At 44.0% G+C, this 20,559-nt stretch overlaps 1 protein-coding gene across 1 annotated transcript in view; it reads right to left on the bottom strand.

Moving 5' to 3' along the window:
- Positions 1–6,702: 6,702 nt before the first annotated feature.
- The window catches only part of IL1RAPL2 (interleukin 1 receptor accessory protein like 2), a 305,871-nt gene continuing 292,014 nt past the window's right edge, over positions 6,703–20,559 (bottom strand). Inside the window, exons 8-10 of the mRNA XM_088527440.1 lie at positions 19,330–19,473; positions 16,012–16,182; positions 6,703–7,421 (exon numbers count right to left, since the gene is read on the bottom strand). Coding sequence (XP_088383566.1) covers positions 6,724–7,421; positions 16,012–16,182; positions 19,330–19,473 — 1,013 coding nt within the window. The 3' untranslated portion in view covers positions 6,703–6,723. The remainder of the gene's footprint in view (positions 7,422–16,011; positions 16,183–19,329; positions 19,474–20,559) is intronic.

Raw genomic sequence — 20,559 nt, 5'->3', positions numbered from 1 at the left:
TTTCCATTGGCCTCTCTTCCAACTGGCAGTTTCTCACCACAGCACAACTCTTTGGGTAGGATTCACCTTGGTTTGGGCCCTGGGGAGCTCAGGAGTCACGAACCTCAGTTTTGGAGCCCTCGCGTAGCTGTTGCAGCAGATGCTGAAGCTGTTGCACCAGAGCTGCCCCGTGCCCTTGGAAGCCCCTCGGACGCAGGCGAGTCCCCAGGCTGGTGGCCACCATGGCCAGTAAGGTGTCCGCGATGGTATCGTGCGTATGGGGGGAGTCTGCCAAGGACCAAGCTGGGCCACCACGTCCACCACCAGTCACCTCCACCTCTCCCTCCCATGGGACTCCCTTTGATTCCGCAACGCGCCGGCTGCTCCGCATTCCCGAGCCCCGCGGCGCGCGGAGCGGGCGCCCGGCCGGGCGCTGCAGGAGAGCTGGCTCTGAGAGGGCCGACGTTCCCACCGCTGGGGCCGCGGCTCTCCTCGCCGCCCGGCGCTGCCGCAGCGCGGACGCTGCCTCCGCTCGTCACGCTGACGGGGTTAGCAGTGAAGCCGGGACTTTGCTCAGCTTTCCCCGCAGTTTGGCATCGAGGAGCCAGAGCTCTGATATGGGTTCAGGTTGGTTGTTAGGTTTAAATGATCCTCCCATCCCATTTTTTTCCGCACTGTCTCCTTTTGCCAGCGATTTGTCACAGCACACGGATTTCCTATCTCCTCATCTCCCTGTCAGGCCGCGTTCTTCCAAAGTCACTTTGTGGCCAGCAAGAAGCTCCTGCGTTTCCTCTCTGTGCAACGAGCTGCCGATCCGAGACGGAAGTACCGGGATTTGCTCTCCGAGAGGCACCCGTGTCCCCAAGAGCAGCGGCCAGTCCCTCTGTGGCTGGTTTATTTTGAGTTATTGATCCCTTAACAGAAGTGTCGGTTTATCAGGGATCTGCAAAACTGATTTGTCATGACCTGATTTCTCATGGTTTCTCATGACTCATGGTTCTAGCCCACAAGCCCAAACCCTCCATTTTGTGCAAATTCCCACCAGGATTCCTCCTAGAGGGATGACTACCTGCTGGGGACACTGCTGGCCTGGGATAGCAGGGGACAGCCCCAGCTCTTTCCTGGATTTTTCACAGGATCTGGAGCAAAATGGATCCTAACCCTGTTTTCTACTTGCTAAAAGGAGGATGAAAACATTTCTTCATCCCAGTGAGGTGTTAGATTAATTGTTTCATGATCACAGGGCCTTTGATATCCTTTAATCAAAGAACTGTTCAAGATTTTAAAGGTTGTTATCACTTGTGGAAGAGATGTTAGATCTCTGTGCAGAGCCTAAGCAGAATATAGACTCTCTTCCCCTTTAATGTTTTTGGGGGATTATGTATTAAATACTCCCTTTTGGGTGCCAGCAGAAGTTACCTTTAAGCCACACATACACGCTGATTAGAATATACAGTGCTTTAAAAGCTTCTTCACATCTCATTATACCTCCAGTCTTCTCAAAAGAGGCTAATTTACATTAAGTCTAGGCCACATCAGGGTCTGGATTTCTCATGAAATTATGCCTTGGTAGTAAAAGCAAAGCCCCTTGTGCTCCCTGCATGAGAATCACAACGTTCTCCTCCACAGCATAAATCCCAAGGCCGTGCTCTGAATCCCAAATAATTTGGATTTATACTGGAATGAGAAGCATGATTCGTCCTGTGACGATTTTCATTTCTACGCTGGTTTGCCTATATTTCTCCCACAGAAAAGGGCACAAGACACTCTGTAAATCATGGGGTTCCGCTGTCCCCACTGCTCTCAGTCCCATCATGTCAAGGAGGGTTATTATTTGTTTCTTTTCCCTCTTGGTCTGTAGCCATGCAGTAATACTGCAACGAAGTGCAAGTGCTGACAGATCACGATCTGCTCCTGCTGGTTTGTATGTAAATGACAAATATCCCGGCAGAGATTAACAACCTTCGTACTTCATTTCTTTTAGTTCTAGACTTTTTTATCACTTCTTCGCAGTCTCCTTATTAGCCTCTGTTGGGAATTTCTTCAGTCACCCCTTGCAGAGCGCAGAGCCCCCGGCGAGGCAGGCAGCAACCAAACAGGGCAGCGATGCAGCCGCGATGTCCTCCAAGCACCAGGGCCGGGAGCAGCGGGGCCGCGAGCCGCTCGCCTCGCCGGGTCCCCAGGACGGCGGCTGCGCTCCCGGCCTTGCGGAGCTCCAGTCCCGCAGGAGCCGGAGTTGCTGCTCGCTGGGGAACTTCCGCGCACACACGCGCAAAGGAGAAGCAGATTTTCCGTGCAAGAAAGCCCAGAAAATTTCCCATCCAACAGAGAACTGAAATTTAATTTTAAAAGGATCAGAATGAGAGCTCTAGAGCGAGCGAGCTGGCAAGGTACGGTATTTTCTGGGGAACTCTGCCCAGCATCCATTGAGAAGTGGACAAATGTGCTGCATTCATGCACGATGTCATTATGCTCCACTGAATCAGCGTTTTTTGCCTGGAAAACCCTTGGACTCTGGCTGCTCCCTTCTTCCTTTCCCTTCTCCGCACGTAGTCCTTGGCCTTCCAGTGACTGCAGCCCCGCGGGGTGCGCCGGGACGGTGCAGAGCCCCGGCCGGAGGGGCTGGGGTCCTGCAGCTCGTGCTTGCAGCCAAGGCGTCCCCCTTCCCAGCGGGACACACAAAAAAGGGTGTAGGATCGTGGGGCAGATCCCCCTGGGACGTCGCCGCGGTGCGGGGCGTTAGTGCGTTTTCTTGCTGCAGTGAGACCGAGATGCTCTGCCCTAAGATCTGGATTTACTCCAAGGCTGAAGTCGGAAAAGCTGCGGAGAGGCTCTCCATAAGGACACTGCTCTAAAAGCAGATAAATGCCATGATTTCTGGCACTGGTCTTCAAATCGCTCCTTCGGGCCCCTACTCAGTAAAGTATTTCTCACTGAATTAAGGGGAATTTAAGTGTATGCTTAAGTATTTGGCTGAACAGAGAGCCTGTTGAATCAGAAGAAGCTACTGAAGGCAGAGCAGAAGCCCTTAAAAATCACAAGGGTTATTTTCTAAAAGTATCTTATTTATTCCCAAGTCCTTATCTTGTTTATAACAAAGAAATGCACTAAATTCCTTTCCCAAGGCTGAATAGTGCTGGAGCACATCCACACCAAACAGACACAATAAAAAAAGTTTGATTTTAGGCAGATTAAATAAGCAAATGGTTATTAGTGTCTTGGCTTCTTTCTCTCTCTTTTGTCCTCTTTATTCCTCTGTTCACAATAAACCTAGAATTTTAGGACCTAGTCCAAAGTACGCTGAATTTGATGGAGCTCTTTCTGCAGGCTTGAGCGGGTTTTGGAGCAGACCTGCAGACAGACGACAGCAGTATCTTTACACAGCTTTCTCATTCAGCATCTAGAGACATAAATATTAATTACTGAAACACTAGTCCAGCACACGGACCCCTCCAAATTGTTAGTATTCACTCTGCCTTGTTACTTCATTCCAAGCTACACTGTTTTGTGTCTGAAGCTTTTCCTTAAGAAAATAAAATCTGCAGAATCTGAATAGGCTTCCCATTTCTAGCTCATTTTTATAAATAATCTTCTGAAACTTCTGTAAGCCATCACACGCAAGGATAAGAACACAGGAGTAATTTCCAAGCTTTGCAACAATCGCTCTCCAGAATGAACATGAACATGACTCAAACTGCGCCGAGGAGCCCGGGCACAGCCAACCCCGCGGCCCCCGGCGGCCTCTCCAGCAAACTGAGCTTGGTTGGTGCAGTTTTTGTGAGCCAAAGCAAAGCAGAACGTCTGTTCCACCTAATGAAGTCTGCGTGAAAGAGCTGGGCCACTTCCACCACCGCAGCCACGACGAGGAGCCGACTGCTCCCACCGACCGCTGCCTTTCACTCTAGTTTTCCAGATCCTTAAATGCTACTAAAGGAAACGCTGCAGGTGCTGCACGCCATAAACCTCCTCAAGTGAAATTAAGTGGACAAACGAGCTCCTGAGCTCACACCCCCTGCCCCGTCCCACAAGCAGAGGGGTCCAGCCGGTTCGGATTGACGTATATATTCTTGCAGTACTCAATACACACTTGGAAATCTTAAAGCAGATTGTGAGTTGTCATCTATAACTAAAATATAGAGATACATAGATATTACACGATGTGGTTTGCAAAATGAAAGAAAAACTGTTCTTTTCATGTAAACATGATTGCTTTCGAATAGCTACTGCTCTAAGAGACATATTGTCACCGGGTAAATGAATCTGCTACCTGCACTTAATCGTTGTAAAGAAAAGGAGCAGATCAACCAGAATATGGATTTTTTTTTCTTTTTTCTTTTTTTTTTTTTTTGGAATTTGCATGCTTAATACAGAACTAGTAGGTTTAAAATTTCACAGAACATACTATGTGAATCAACTGGATTTTGGAGTTATGTTGAAAAGGAAAATAATGAAAAGTACAGCTTTTCGTTTAAACATATGCAACTCTCTTCATGCAAGGTTTTCTTTTAGTTTTTGATTTTAAATTACACTTTGCATTAAAGAATATAGCCAGTGTAAACACAGTCTGTAACACTTATAAAACAGTGCAAATTTTTAAATTTCTGGGAGGGAGTTGAAACACATATTCATACTGGAGGTAAAATCACTTTCTCGGTAGAAAAATACGTATATTAAACACCTATATGTTCTGAACTTAACTTCACAAAAGAGCAAGTTATAGTTCTATACTGTGTAATAAATTAATATCTTTGCTAGATTCCCATGTTCTGTGTTTGTGTTAAATGCATAACACTTAAAAATAATAATAAAAAATAAAATAAAAAGAACAGAGAAACATATATTACTTAGAACCTAGTGAAAATCTTATAGATAATTATGGGTATAAGAAGCTACAGAATAAAGAACTGGGGAAAGAAGCAATGGAAAAAATGCTGAACCTCTATGGATTATTGCCCATTTGAGACGATTCTCAGGGCCTTTAGGCCCATTCTGAATGTTTTAAGTCTTAGGTCAGTGTTTGTTTCCATTTGACTGTAGGGCACAGTTTCAGAACCACTGCAAAATGTTTAGTATTTACCGGACTCGTTTGCTGGTTGAACCACAGGCAGCTGTGAGCAGAGTGCTAACTTCTACTCATGCAGTCAAAGAGAGCAACACTAAAAAGATACCGAAACACAGGCAAGGTTGCCTGCATAAAAATGTTTCTGGGGGCTTGTTCCAGCAGATCTTGCGGAGATAAAACTCTCCTGTCTGCTGTGATTTCATTAAAGCTTTGGCAAACACTGCAAAACTGGTTTCTGCCTTTGTTAGTTAGAGCTTCTGCCCTGAATACTGTTGTCTCCATGGTCTGGCTCAGCAACCCTTAACCATCCTGGTGTGTAAATGCTCCTGAACCAGAGACTGGTTGGAAGGAAACTCATCTCACTGAGTAGTAATGCATGTGGCTGGCTATCTACAACACTTGTCACCCCACACAGCAAGAATATTTTCCATTTAAGATAAATTACTGTATCTTCATTTTACTGATGGGACCACTCACCTAAGCGAGAAATGCAAGATTGCACCCGCTGCTTAGAAACATCACCTTTACTAATTGCACAGAGAGCAGAAATATTCCTGCTTCACCCATATTAAAAAGGTAAATAAATGGACCCATAGATAAGGAGAGAACTGTCTCAGGTGATTATCACCGCAATTAAAGTCAGACTATTAGTAAACCTGAAAAATTTAGCACTTCATTTCTGAATATTGCTGTAGTAGTTATCTTCTATTGCTGACATCCTCAGTAAAAGGTTATTTTTAAACTGTAACTATTTATTTTGGAAAAAGAAATCCTATGTAAAATCACATTCCCTTTACTATAAATTTTAAAACAGGTCAAGAGGTCTTAAGAAATTTCAAAACCAATGGGTTCACCAACAGACAGATAAATGTATACTTAAATTCTTTAAAAAAAGTCATTAAAAATCTGCAAAAATTGTGAAATAATCTATAACCCACACAAAAACTGTTTAAAATCCTTCTAAACATCTTCCAATAGTCTAGTAAGTTGTTTAATAAAAACACATTGCTAACCATTGACTAGGAGTACAACATGCCTCAATAATAAAATGAGATGGTGATATGTGCAGGTGATGTACACTGCAGTAACTTTTACTATGCACTTTATTGATAAAGCGGGGAGCTCTTCACCTGCATTGGTTGAGCTGGTTATCTTCTCAAATGTATTTCTGAGATAATGCTACTGGGAAGGTTCCCTCCTCCTTCCTTTTAATAATGGCTCATCCTTTGTGGTCTACGAAGGAGACAATCATTTTTGTAGGATGACAAGACACTGGAATTTCCAATCTGTGCTGAAGTATATATGAAAGAAACCCAACAGCTTTCAATTTCAATTACTGTTACATAAATATGGATGTTGGAGATCATATACAGTGAACATTTATCCATCCCAGACTGTAAACCTACTGTAAAACGATGGGATGTGTTTTTGTTCTCCCCCCTCCTTTTTAAAGGACCAATAAAACTGTACATTGAGAGATAGGAAGGACATTGTTGGCTTACAAAAAGAACGTCCCCTTTGTCAAGAACTTGTAAACGTAAACAAAAAAGTTCAAGTAGAAAAGCAAGTAAGTGTGCTGCTGCTTCAAATGTATTTTGACATCCCATGGGGCTACTGCAAAGTTCTCTAAAAATATGTCTTCATGGTGGTCATGAAGCGTCTCCAAAGAGTTCTGATCTTCACTACCAAATATCGCTGGTGAAGCTAAGCTCCTGTGCGGATAAAGGTAGCAAGGGGTTGTTCCTGGGAAACTCCTGGGGATCCTTCCCGGCACTGTTAAGAGGTAGTTGTCCGTTTAGTAGCGTCAAGGGGATGTTACAGTACGTGTGGTGGTTACTTATGGAAGCTATTGGCAATGTCGCGGCTGACACGTCATATTCGTATCCTCTGCAATAGTGTCTCATTTGCACAGAATCTGCCTGATGGAAATCAGTCAAATCGGCTCGCGATTCTACCAGCGTGGCCGAAGTGCCCGTGACAGCAAGAGAGGGTACAGTCTGGAGGTCTCCGAAAAGGCCCTGTTCTGCAGAATCCAGGACCTGACGCCGAGACACCACCTCCTTTCTCTTCCCTGGCATTTCAAAGACTAGGCGCTTCCAAAACTTAGAATTCAGTTTGCTGCTTTTTGGTCCTTTCCATTTGACCACTGAGAGAAGTTTGATGGTGTGCTTTAAAGATTCCACTTCGTGATAATTCACCTTCCCTTTTAATTCAGTACACTCAATCAAAATAACTTTGATTTCTCCACTGACTAGCATGTTATGGAGTCTGTTTTCCATCTCAAAAATACTCCATCCTCTCCTGAGGACATAGTCTGGAGTTAACACGATAATGAGTCTTCTGCTTTGCTCAACACATCTTGTGAGATCTTCAATGTAGGCTACAAATTATAGAAAGAGAGAAAGAGTAAAGAATAAAGAAGTCTATTGTATCAAAATATCAGGCTTGCAATTAAGTATAACAAAATCCTATAGCTTACTGCTCCATACCATATAAAACAAGAGGTATTTCACAATATATTCCAACAAAAACAGGACTGCATATCACAACATGACATATTTATAGAATACATATACAAAATCCCTCAGTAACACCCTATGTCCTTCACTGTTTTTCCCTGTTGATCTCAACCCAATGACATTTACATAATATCCTTGCTGTGCAGATGCATTTGAGTGACACAAAATACACAGTTCACTTACTGAAAAATTATAGCCCAAGGTGAATGCGATGTTTGTGTAAATTTTAACATTAACACTGGTGATGATTAAAGTTGCAGTGAGGGAAGCACGCTTTGGGAAGCAGGTCTTGTGTTGCAGATGTGGGACACGAGGATGCTGCGGGGTGTGCAACGTGTGACTAGCAAGTGCTCAAAAAGAAATCAGCCCTCATCACATGCAGAAATTGTGCTATTGCATAGAAGCATCACGGTAGCTCTTTCTCCTTTAGGCACTGACCACAGAGCACAATATCCTTCCTTGTGGTCCAATGGTCTTTTTAATATTGCAAACCTGTGCTTCTATGTACCCAAGGTATTAACAGAAACTTCACGAGTGGTGGGAACAAATGGAAAAATTGAGCATATCAGAGACATAAGTGACAATTCTTCTTTTATTCATGCATGCCAAGTAGTTGCAAACGATTGGTGTAAGCAGAAACGCTAGCCCCATCATTAGCTCCATGACGTCCGCGTACTGAACTGCAAAACATTCTTGAAGCCGGACTTTGGTTTTCGGTGCCAAGTTTCACTTGCCCCAAGGATGATAGGGAAGAGATGCCAGTTACACCAGTCTGACACAGAACATGATGGGAAAGAGGTCTACTCAGACCTGATCCAAAACCCACTCAAATGAACAAATTTCAGTGAATTTCAGAAGGTTTTGGGTCAACTCCAGGAAAAGGTAAATGCTTGAAGAAAGTACTACAGCCAGAAAAGTATTCAATGCTTTCACAGCACTGTGACTACAGAATTAGAGATGGGAGATATATATGTTTATAGTTAAACTACATGAGCATCTCGAGCTCGGGCTGTGCTCATGCCACTCGGGATGTGCTGTCTGACAACAGAGAAGAAGCAGGGGTTAGAAATGACGACTTGGACACAAGAGCTGCACAGAACAGATCTTTACTCAGCACAGGGCAGGGCCTCGCTTACACACACTGCCCTCTAGCAGGAACAACGAGTACAAATAACAGCATTAATCAACATCTGTTACTGCAAGACTTATTTTTGTAGTCCCAGGCACCATACCACAGCATGCTTATTCACACCACTTCCAGTAAAGCAATTAGCTACAAAATAAACCAACAGGAACAGTTTAAAATAGCTTATTTTCATGAGACTGAAGGCATAGTTAGCATAAAATCTGCCTTTACCAATGTTTTATTTCACCACTTAGCAGCAAGAAGAATTTCTTTCACAAATGGAAAAAATGCAATTGTAAACATCCTACAGACAGACAAATTTAAGACATACACATACATTACAAATGTCTATGCAACAATCCTGACTTTTAGTTCATGTTTTATGATTCTTTAATCATGCAGCATTTACAGTTATTTGATTTTTCTTCTTAAAATATTTTATGAGGAAAACCTCCACATTGCTCTGTGGCAAATGTTTGCTCATTGATGAAAAAAATTGTCATTAAAATCCACGGGAGAGGCAGCGGAGGGGGAAAGAATCAGCAACACTGAGAAAATGATAAGCAGAACTGGTGAAACAAAACTTAAGGAAAGGTAGAAATGTTCAATACAATGGAAAGAGATTATCCCAATGTATCAACAGCTCAGACTCTTCATTTTCTTCCTTTCTTTCTGCTCCCAAAAAGAAAGAATTTAGGTGGGAAGCTTCATCATTAGAGGTTGAATCTGCAAGATACAGTAAAACAACAAGCTATCATGCATCTTTCCTGAGACATGATCATCCCTTCGACAAGCAACTCAGAACAGGGCTATGCACAAGACAATTCTCTGCAGGACACAATACCATTCAGTACCACAAATACTGTGCGCATCTACTGAAACAAAAACAAAAACACACTCCGATTGCATCTTTTTAAATGTCCAGTGGCAATAACTCGCACAGCAATAACCCATCAATAATCCATGAATGATAGCAGCTCAGTCAGGAACTCACCAGGCTTTGTGTTAGTTGGACAGGGAACGAGACAAGAGGAAGGTATGAAAGACTCCCAGATTTCCCGGATGGACTCCTCTCCCCTCGGTGCTTCTCCCACATTTTGCTATGTCCAGTTTAATTACTGGATAATACAACCATTTCAAGCCTTTTTCCTTTTCTTCTGTTACAGATGACCACATAGGCCACTTCCCAATTACCACTAGGTGCTCTTTCAAACACCAAGCTTGCAAATTGCTCCCTGATAGACACGACCTGTGCGCAGGGTCTGTTGTGCACTGAGGATGACACAGTCAAAAGCCCAAAGAAAAGGCCCTAAGTATTCACAATAGCTTCAGCTTGTGACTACCATTAAACCCAGAGAGGCTGAATGGCTGAAACTTGATGCGTAGCCAAAAAAACACCCCTTAATTTTCACATACAAAGGGAAGGAAAAGGAGCCGACAACTTTCCTGGAGCATGTGGTGCTGCTGCTGCACTCCAGAACATGTCCAACGTGTGTAACCAAAACATTTCTGCTAGGTAAAGCCAAGGGGAGCAGATTCCTGTATAAAGCGTGTGGGAGTTAAACTTCATCAGGACAGACTGACAGCACAAACCTGCGAGCAGCTGCCTCACTCACCCTCCTTTCACCTCAGAATTAAAGGCTGCTCAAAACACTGCAGGTTGAGTTGTCTGTCTTAAGTGTTCGGTTCATTAGAAGCTCTTATACCCAGGCTATCTGTATGACAAGTTAGGATGGAGAGAGTTGCTCTCGCCTTTCTATGGAGTGTTTGTCAAGCAAGTGTTTTGACTAAGAAATCAAAGAAAAATTGAGCTAGGACTTCAGGATTCAAATGATCAATTGCATCAATTGTAGGATCCCAGTTAGGTACCAGTACATGCATACTCCCACCTGATAATATAATTTCATTAAAACTTCATTTTTCCCCCCAAAAAAAGGTTTCAACTGAAATGAAATTTCACTGTGTAGGGAGAAAAAGTCATCTTAATAAGGTCAGCAGAGAATTACTCATTTTTATTTTCCATCATAAATTGTAAGGTAAAATAAAATGTCGATGTTAGAATTAGCCCACTTGATTTTATTGGGAAAAAAAAAGCCTTTTAATTTTAATCCAAGACTTTTTGTTTTCATACAATATGTTTTGAATATGGCACAATACCATTTATTAAAATGATGGAATTTCTCATAGGTCAGAAAATCAAAATTTTGGCCACCTCTAACAGTAACTTACTTACATCATGTCCAACATGACATCCAGAGGAATAGGGAGAGCAAGAAACTTCAGTCTCATGAACAAACATAGCTGCTTGCATGATGGCCCTTCAGTAATGAAGACAGATCACCTGACAGCAAATATATATATGTTCACTAGACACCGTTAACACACGTAATGATGCTGAGCTGTAGCTTGAAGCACTGAAGAGAAGTCTGAGACATCCATCGCATTTGCAAGAGTTTAACCATGAAGAACTGCCTACCGGAGCTTGGGTGAGCTACACGAACCACAGGCTGGAAGGAGACTCAGAGAACCTACTACGCAAGCAGACTGACAGCAAGAAAATTAATGAACACCATAGACACAGAGATGCTTATGCACAGAAAATGACCGACTAGCCAGTTCCAGACGATCTGCAGAAGCAAGTGAGGGGGAGAGAGAGAGAGAGAGAGAGAGCGCACACAGGACAATTTTAACAAGTCCTATTGATATTTCTGGGAAATGTGGTCAGCAGCACAAGGACCAAAGTGTATCCACCATCAACCACACCAGCTGGCTCATGGCGCTCTGTAAATAACTAGCTCTGGTGCATTGGCCAACAGGACTATCGCTTGAGAGTTATTTAGAGAAGAATAGTTCAGTAGTGATTTTTAAATGAATGGTTCCCAAATCCTGATGAGTACAATACAAGGAGACAAGTGAAGCAGTGTAGTGTGACACACCACCCTCTCAGCACAATACTCAGCCACTATCAAAGCTTCTGCATTCAACATGACATGAGACAGAGGGATTAAGGAGGAGGAGGAGCTGGCTCTGAAGGATATCTCCTTGCTTGGCAGAAAGACAGAGATTTTAAGTTTGGGGATTGATGTTGGCATCAAACTTCCTGATACTTGGAATCACGCAGTCATAAAACAAAGCAGGTTGGAAGGGACCTCTGGAGGTCTCTTGGTCAATCCTCTCCCCAAAGCAGGAGCCATTAGGTAAACTTGCTCAGGGCCTTTTCTAGTTGGGTTTTGAAGATCTCCAAGTTTGGAGATTTCTCTAACTTTGGGTCCTGCTACAGTGTCTAACCACTCTCATGGTGAAGAAGTTTTCCCAATACTGGAATTTCTGATGTTGCAGCTTGTACTTATTATCTCTTGCTCCGTGACTGTACACCTCTGACAAGAGTCTGGCTCTGTCTTCTTTGCACTTTTCCACTGGCAAGACAGGAAGCTTCCCACTTGGCCTTCTCTTCCTTGGCCTGCTCCTCAAGGAATGTCGTGTTCTCAGCATCAGCTTCTCCATGAACACCTTGGTGGCCTGTAGCAGACCCTTCAGGGCAGCCAGCCTGTCCAGTTGATGCTAACGAGAGGACTTTTGTTTACTTTTCTTGCAATTGCCATTCCTCCATTTTTCCCTTTTTTTTTTTTTTTTTGGCCTAATGGACTGGGACAAAGTAGCATCTCCATACAGGATAGACTGCTAGGGATTTCTGAAAGTAGCCTGTCATGTTGACTACCCTGTGCCTAGTCCACGTAAATGGGGCCACATACCTAACAAAGTCTCTTTGGGAAACCCCGGCACACAGTCCGGTAATTTTCTAATGTCCAGGAATCTGGGCAGCTGGAATTCATGAGGCAGCAGAAGGGCAGACAAAACTGCAAAGGGCCAGAATGGCAACAGTGACCCCTGAATGCCTCTTATCACGTGCCTGAGGTGCTCTCCTGCGGTGCTGCCAACCTCATCTTCCAGAGAAAGGTGGAGATTTTCAGGTCATCACTGAAGCTCTCTTCAGTGCCCGACGGCTGCACCTTGGGCTGCGCTGGAACAAGTCGCTGCTGTGTTTCCAATGCTGTGAAGACCCAGTGTGTGCTGAAAGCAACTAGCTGCTGCTCTAACCAATTTGTATTGCTAGCATTAAAGGCACAACCTGACCTCTTCACTTTACAGGTTCAAAATCATTTGCAGAAACGTCGGGACAGCACCCTCCTCTAATGCAGCTCAATTTTAAGAGGGCCAAGCACAAGTGTATCATTCTCTTCCCGTAGACACATCATGCTACAAATAACTTGGATGAAACTATACTGTTCCTATCTCCTCTCACCTCTCCTTCAACTGCTCAGTCTCCTCAGGTCTTCTAACACTGAGTCAAAAAGCTCTCAGGGTTTCAGCTCTTTGGTTAAGACCAAAGAAAATTCTTTAACCCCAGCGCCATGGGGCTGCTGGAGCCCCATCTGTATGCAGGAGCTGTGGACAAAACGCACAGCTCCAGTGATAATTGTACCCCAGCCTTGCAGGGCCTGGAGCCAAAGCCACCAGCTCCGTCTGCCCTGCACATGGAGCCAGCAAAGAGCTGCCCTCACGTCGGCCCCGCGAGCTCGACCCTCCTGGTGCCGGGACCGATGGCCCCGGTGCTGCCCTGAAAGGGCCCGTCCTCAGCTCAGAGCCAAACCCCAGCGCCCAGGCGGAAGCAGAGGTTATCAGAGTTTTCCCTGCAAAGATCAGAGAAACCAGCTAGAGAAAAACATCACCCAACTTCTCCCCGACTCTTTTTCCAGAGTCAGCTTTTTAGTTTGTTCGGAAAAGTCGTCAAGAAAGATAAATGAAATACTGTTTAACAAATCTATTTTTTGCTCGCTCTCAAGTGCCAATAGCAGCTGCCTGCGCTGCCTCGCGCCGGGAGGCGACTGCAATAATGCGCACCCTCCTGTGGCAGCACCTCCACACTGCAGAGGCTACAAGAAACATCCAGCTCTGCAAAACGTACCTTATTTAGGGTGCTACTGGGGTCGCATACATTTCAGCAAAGACACAGAAGGAAACACACCAAAACGGTCAGTGGAAAAGCAGTACAGTATGTGGGAAGATACACCAGAAGACAATGAAATGCAGCACCTAAGAGACACTTCCTAATAATGGAAAAGATTACTCATAATATCCCCCATTTTTCCACAGAAATGAACCCTGAAGGGCTACATGCCTTGTCGTACCCGGCACTTTTTGAGACACTCTCTCCAAGAGGCTTTGCTTGCTCAGCTCCGAGGTTTCCAATCCGAGCTGCGCTGCCGCTTGCTCCGCGGCCAGGCCTGGTGAGAGCAGGGAACTGCTCCAGGGACCTGCCGAGGGGCCTGAGAGCCCCTAAAAACGGGCGTCTGGCTCTTCGCTCCTTCCCTGCTGCCTCACGCTCTCTTCAGTCCTCCAAAAAACCATCCTCCCCCGTATTTTCTCCAAACCCAAAACACGCAGACCCTGCTCATCGCAGACACACGTTTTACTCGGTGCTGTCACTGATCTGCTCAGGCGTTCCTGGAGCTCTGCTCGTTTGGATCAGGCGCTTTCAAAGGCTGCAGAGTGAGCCTGAGAGCAAAGACGGAGGTACTGAACCTGTGAATGTGCATAAATGAGAACTGACATTTTCAGGTACCCTACATTTTCAGAAGAGGTTTAATGAATACCCAAAGCAATGACACAAATTTGCTGAATGTCCAACTGATAAAAATAGACAAAAACAACATATCTTGTTGATACAGCAACTGGAAGGAAGAATCTCATTTCAGATTAATCTGTGCCTCAGCACGGTTATCATGGAAAGGCTAGATTTAAACCCCTTAATTCACTTTGTGTAATTGTTCCATACAACTCTGTTATATTGTTGGATAGCAAACATAACTATTTACTACAGTTCTGTGATTTTAACACAAAAAGACCTATTTTCGCTTAACAGTATCTAGTAATTCAGTATTACATGCTTGTGCTAGCAGAGCTAAAAAGGTTTGGATCGAAGTGCCCCTTCTTAAACACCCCATGCCAGGGGCTAGCGGGGTAACCCTAGTGCTTCACCGGGACACAGCAAAAGGCAACAGGGAGGCAGCTCTAACCTAGGAGCTGCAAACACAAATCATAAACCTAAGGCACCACATGAGGCTCTGCACGATCCCTGATGGGGCTCTGGCTCCCATCTCCTCAAGGGGATTACTCAGAGCCTCCCTTCTACCTCCCTGAAGTCCTGAAGAAGACACAGGCTCCGGCTTCTGGGGCAGGTGTTGTCATCTGGCAACCATATGGTGGCAGCTTCAGGTCTTTGGCAGCAGGCTGCAAACGCAGCCACGTTTGAGCTGTTCCCATTTGGGGACATCTGCTCCAGTGTAGCTGCCACTTTCTTTACTCAGATTTCTTATATTCTAGCCTATGCGGAGAGAAGTTCATGCTCTCGTCTAGCATTTTTCATGCAAACAATCTGCAGACGGAATTCGTAAGAAAAGGCATATTTCTCACACGGGCAGTATTTCAAATAAATGCAGTATTAAGGTAAACATACTGTGCATGCAGAATTCATCAACATGATGCACACTGTTCAGAGGCTTTTTTGAGTTGTCCAAAAACGAATCTGGAAAGGGAGATGTTGTTAACACAGCTAAGAAGGTATTAGCTGTTGTTACAGACATCTGAAAGGGCTGCAAAACTCTTCCGACACTGCAGCAGAACTGATTGGGAACAGACCACTATATTTCACTGTCAGCATGGAAAACAGCAGCAGATCACTGGACAGTAGGTGGCCCTCTGAGGAATTAGTTTTACTGACACAACCCTGATTACTTACCCATTACCGACACTGTTTAGAAATGTAACTGTTGGTCAAAACACAAATGAAAAAAATGCATATAAACCATTCCATTGACTGGGAACTAAAGTTACTATTTATGATACTTCAAGGGCAGAAAGAAAAACAAAAAAAGACTTAATGAGAAAAGAAGACATTTGCTTGTAAAGCTGCTGTGGACAAACCCATAATTACTGAAAGAAATCTCATTTTCAGTGATAAAACAGAGACTGCAAAGCTTTTTTCAAAGTCTCCTGTGTCTGACACAGGACTTTTGGGTGACAGTTTGCTGCTCTGTCCTCTTGGAGAGGTGCAGCTCCTGCCTCCACTGAAACCAGCATCTCTCCTTCTCTTTCAGCAGTGCAGGAACAAGCTCTGACTTAGAGCTCCAATTTGTGGTACTAGAGCTCTTTCAAACTGGCCACCACTTCACACAGAGAGGTTTCCACACCTAGTATTTACAGTGCAGTCCAAGCCTTCATAGCTCATCAGAAAGAGTTGAAACTCAAAGGTCAGAAATACTTACTTCCACTAGGGATCAGGTCCCTATCCGGAATGAAGAGCTTATAGCCATAGTGCTTTTCCAGGACATCGGGCAGGATTTCAAGCGCAAACTGCTCCTCATCGTTATTTTCACCATCTAAAGCATCAGGATCCACCTTGGTGTACGAAAGATATGCATCGTATTCCTTGTTGTCTGTAAGAAAGCAACATCAGGCTCAGCCTTCTGTTTGCAAACGCACTATCAAAAAGAGCACCGGGCACTTCTAGGATATTGTACTCTTTCTGGAAAAGACAGAGCACTTCCCAGCAAAATTGTTTCAGCAAAGGCACTAACATCCAGCCTAGCTTCCACAGAGACGATTTCTCTGATCCAGATGAAGGACCTCCTTTCAGCTCCCTGCTGCACATTAATTACTAACTCTACCCCGTGTGATGGCTTCGTGAGTGTGATGCTGCTGCATATCTGCAAAAACCTGGGGCAAATCTCTGGTACCAGCATGAAGCTGAAACTTCGCACAAAATTCTCTACAGGTACCAATAATGGAAGTTTTTACTTAAGCCTCAACTCCTGTGCTTCAGCGGTGCTACAACTGTGGGAATGTTTGGAGCTCTTGAAGAAACAGAATAAATCCTTGCATGTGTAACTGAAAACATGACAGGGCATATGACTCAGGTGAATACAGATCTTCAGAAAACAACAACCCAAACAAACGAACCAACCATGATTTTGGGGATCACTTGCCCCAGGCTACGCTGAAGCATTTGGGCCTGCCAAACCAGGAGCAAAGGGGGTGCAGAGAGGCCCATGCGATGCCCCATGCAGAGGTTCAGCTGGAAAGGGCAGCTTTCCTCCTCCTCTAGGACTTGCCTCCAGCTCTCTGCACCCAACAAGCAGAGCCAAGAGTCAGTGACCACGCTGGGAATGGAGGTGGCACCAGGAACGAGACTGGGGAATAAGAAATAGAGATTCACAAGACAGTAAGGGGTCTAAAGCCTTCACGGACACCCCCTGCTAAACCCACACTGGGATCAGGCTGTCTTTGTAACATTTTTCTTTGTTATTCCCCTGCAGTAATGGAAAATAGTATTTTGGAAAAGTCAACCTTCAGCAATTCAGTCTCTAGAGAAGAGCACAGCTGCCATTATTTACAGAAAATGAAAAATCAAATAGCTAATGTTGTGAGAACAAAATTGCATGACTGTAGGATTGCTGAGCACCAATTATCCATAAAAAACATCACACAGGAAAGACAATTAAAGCAGTTAAAACTCATCAATACATTCTGATAAAAAGAAAAAAATAGGTAATCATAATACAATGCTTTCATGACCTTGCAAGGATGGTTACTTTCTTATTATTCTTCACACAAAGCCAGATCCAAGCAGGTCAAGGCAAGAGCAAGCATGTGCATAATTACACTCCTGGAAGAGGCAATCTGCCTAGTGGCAGGCGAGCCGGGCGCGAGGAGGTCCCCCTGCCTTGCTGCTATTTCTCTGGAATCAACAGCTTACTAAAAGGGCAGTTATTGATGGAAAAATGGCAGCAGAGCATAGCCACGTCCTAGCCCTGCCCGGCCTTTCACGGGCCTCACGTGCTCGTGGACACAAGGAGCCCTCCACACTTGCCCACCGCTGGCTCCGGACCCTTGGGTGCTGCCCAAGCTGCTGCCAGGTTCTAGGTGGCTTCCCTTAATCCTCAGTCTTGGCAAAACCTCTTCTCTAAAAACAAAGCCACGCAAGATGCAGGAAATGAATCACTTCCCCAACACCACTGACATACGGTATTTTTAGTAATAAGATAAAGCAAATCTGTTGAGTTTCAAATTTTCTGTTTTAAAGGAATACATATGCAAATGAGACATGACTCTGCAACTGGATCTATACAGTTGACCCCTCATGGGAGCTGTGCATGTTCCTACCAAAGCCTACACAGCTACAAAGACCCCAAAGATCCTTGCACTTCAGAAACTTTCTGCCTCTGTGTTCCATTCTGCAGGATCAGAATAAAACACAAAGCTAGAATAGTGCTAAAACAACACACTGGAAAAATAAAAGGTTGTTTTCAAAACAAAGTCACTTGGTATAAACCCACGGAATTAGAGGCAAACTACTTCTAAAAATGCAGGATCCTACCTTTTACCTTCCCCTATGTGAGAATCAGATTAACTATCAATCAGAAATCAACAATTGGAGCTATAGTATGAAAAAAATATATTTCTCTATTTTCTTATTTGCTCTTAAAAATGGAAAGAGAGGAAAATCCCTGACTTTTGTCCCTTCTTTTTACCCTTCCACCATCTAAAATCCCTTGGAGGACATTGTACCCATCCTCCAGAGTTCCCATGGGTTGTAGCAAAACTTTTTCACACCACATTCAATGAGTGCCTAGCAGAAAAGTTCATAATTTTTATAAAGGCAACAGTAACTGCAGAAAGCAAGAGGTCTGTGTAACTGCACATTGTTTTTGCACAATAGGGGAAGTGTGTTCCCTGCTCCATTTTCAAGCACAATATTAGTACTTTTAGATACACCATTCAAGACTGCTACGTGACTCAGGCACTGCAGTGGGCTATAAGTAGCAGCAACGTTTTAATATTCTACTTCAGATCTCTAGCAGATACCAATTATATGCACGTTAATAATATATTAATTATAGTATAATATTAACGTATTCTGAATATACTAAATGACACAACGTGCCTGGATTTAGTTCATCACTACTTACTGCAGGCTCGTAGGAGCAAGAATGTGTTATATTCCTAGCAGCTGAATCTCCAATTGAAAAGCACATGTTTAGCTTTAGGCACAGAAACGATCATATGCTGCTGAAGCTGGCGGGTTGGAGGGAAAGACACCACGTGTTATTTTGAGACACTAGATTACCATTCAATTACTTTCAGATTCCCAGGTAACTGAGCCAACTAGTTAACTGCAATAGCAACTGTCCCTCATTAGCACAGCTAGCTGCTGGTCTGAACCATGCTCTCAGGAGCACGCGGGCTTGGGTAGACATGGCACTGTGCAACAGGAACGGAGTCACACGGGAGGAATTCCCCCGAGGAATCAGGTCACAAACCATATTCGAGTCTTTCTAGTAGACTGCTGAACATCTCTTACCATTGTAGCTTTCTTACAGCATGACAGACCCAGGGACACTTCAGCAAACAGACTCACGGATTTCCACAGGTTTTGGGACCCTAGTCTGTTGGGTGCTAGGTAGTTGGAACTTAACCTGCTGGCAATTTATCTTTTGGAATTCATTTCACTCCACAGGTTTCCTCACTTTGGGTCTCTGAAACCCTTCCATGGGGAATATTCAGTTCCCTGAGAGGCTGCTTACCGTCCGCGGCTTCGTCTCCTCCGAAGTTCTGTCGGTAGAACAGCATCAGCTCTATGTTGTAGCACTTGTAGATGGTCACAAGCAAAATAAGCAGAAGAAGGATGGCTCCCAATCCTCCAGCAAGCTCTATTTTGTAGATCAAATCTAAAATTGGCAAGAAAAAACAGAACGGTTATGAACTTTCCAGACTTTGATTGTTCTAGTCCATTGTACAATCCCACATACAATTGCACAACTTCCTGTTAGAACCACTGCAATGTTAAGGATGCCTGATTTTTGTTCATTACCTGTTATTTAACTTTACTGATTTACTTCTACTGCCAGGCTGAAATTGCCATCCAGAATGCATTTGAGGCTATAATCATAATTCTTCTGCTGCAAGGGAATTATGTAGTGATTTTACACTGAGGATTAATCAATCTTTAATGAGCTTGCAGAGTTTGACTGAATCTTGTCTTGGCAAAGTGCACCTAATGCTGCACACAGCACGTGAGAATAAATATACCAGACACACTCTACTCCATTTCCACCACAAACTAATGTTAACTTTGCTTTTATATCAGTCAATGGGTTGATGTGACCCTGCCAAACCAGACTTGCAGCTGAATCACTGGAGAACTAATGGAGTATCTAGAGCACCCAAGATAACGTGAGAAGCCAGAAGCACAAATTGGGCTGCTAAGAGCTACATCGTTTGAGTTGTGATGGCTACAAACAGAGTTCTTGCATGCTTGTTTAATACACATTATATTTTAATGGGAACTGGCGCTAGTTAAAATCTCCTACTGGGATGCTCTTGCTAGGAAATATCACAAACAGTTTGTCTCAAAGTACTTCGCAAATTCACTCAAATGCAATTACCCATCTTTTACAGCTGGGGAAACAGAGGCATAGCAAAGCGAAGCAACGTGCTCAAGGTCGTTCCGGAAGCCAGTGATGGACCAAGATAAAAAACATAAAACACCAGTTCGGTGCTCGACCGGACACGACACACCAACTGCCAACAATATTGTTGCTTAGCCTGAAACGTCCTCTGAACACAATATTGCCAGTAACCCCACTTGGGGCACTGCATAGCCGTAAAAGATACAAGATGACAACAGCCTATATTAGTTTAGATAAGATGTCATGAAGATGTTTACTGCTCTGATAAATACAATGTGAAGATGTAAAAACTGTAATAGTAGAGAGACAAAGTTTTTGTGACCTTCACGCTTCTAAAACTTAGGT

Source organism: Tinamus guttatus, unplaced genomic scaffold, assembly GCF_059628265.1.
Source record: "Tinamus guttatus ecotype Peru unplaced genomic scaffold, ASM5962826v1 Tinamus_guttatus_pri_ptg000287l, whole genome shotgun sequence".
NCBI classification, from domain to species: Eukaryota; Metazoa; Chordata; class Aves; order Tinamiformes; family Tinamidae; genus Tinamus; species Tinamus guttatus.
The sequence above is the reverse complement of the archived record's forward strand: the minus strand, read 5'-3'. Positions and strand labels throughout refer to the sequence as shown.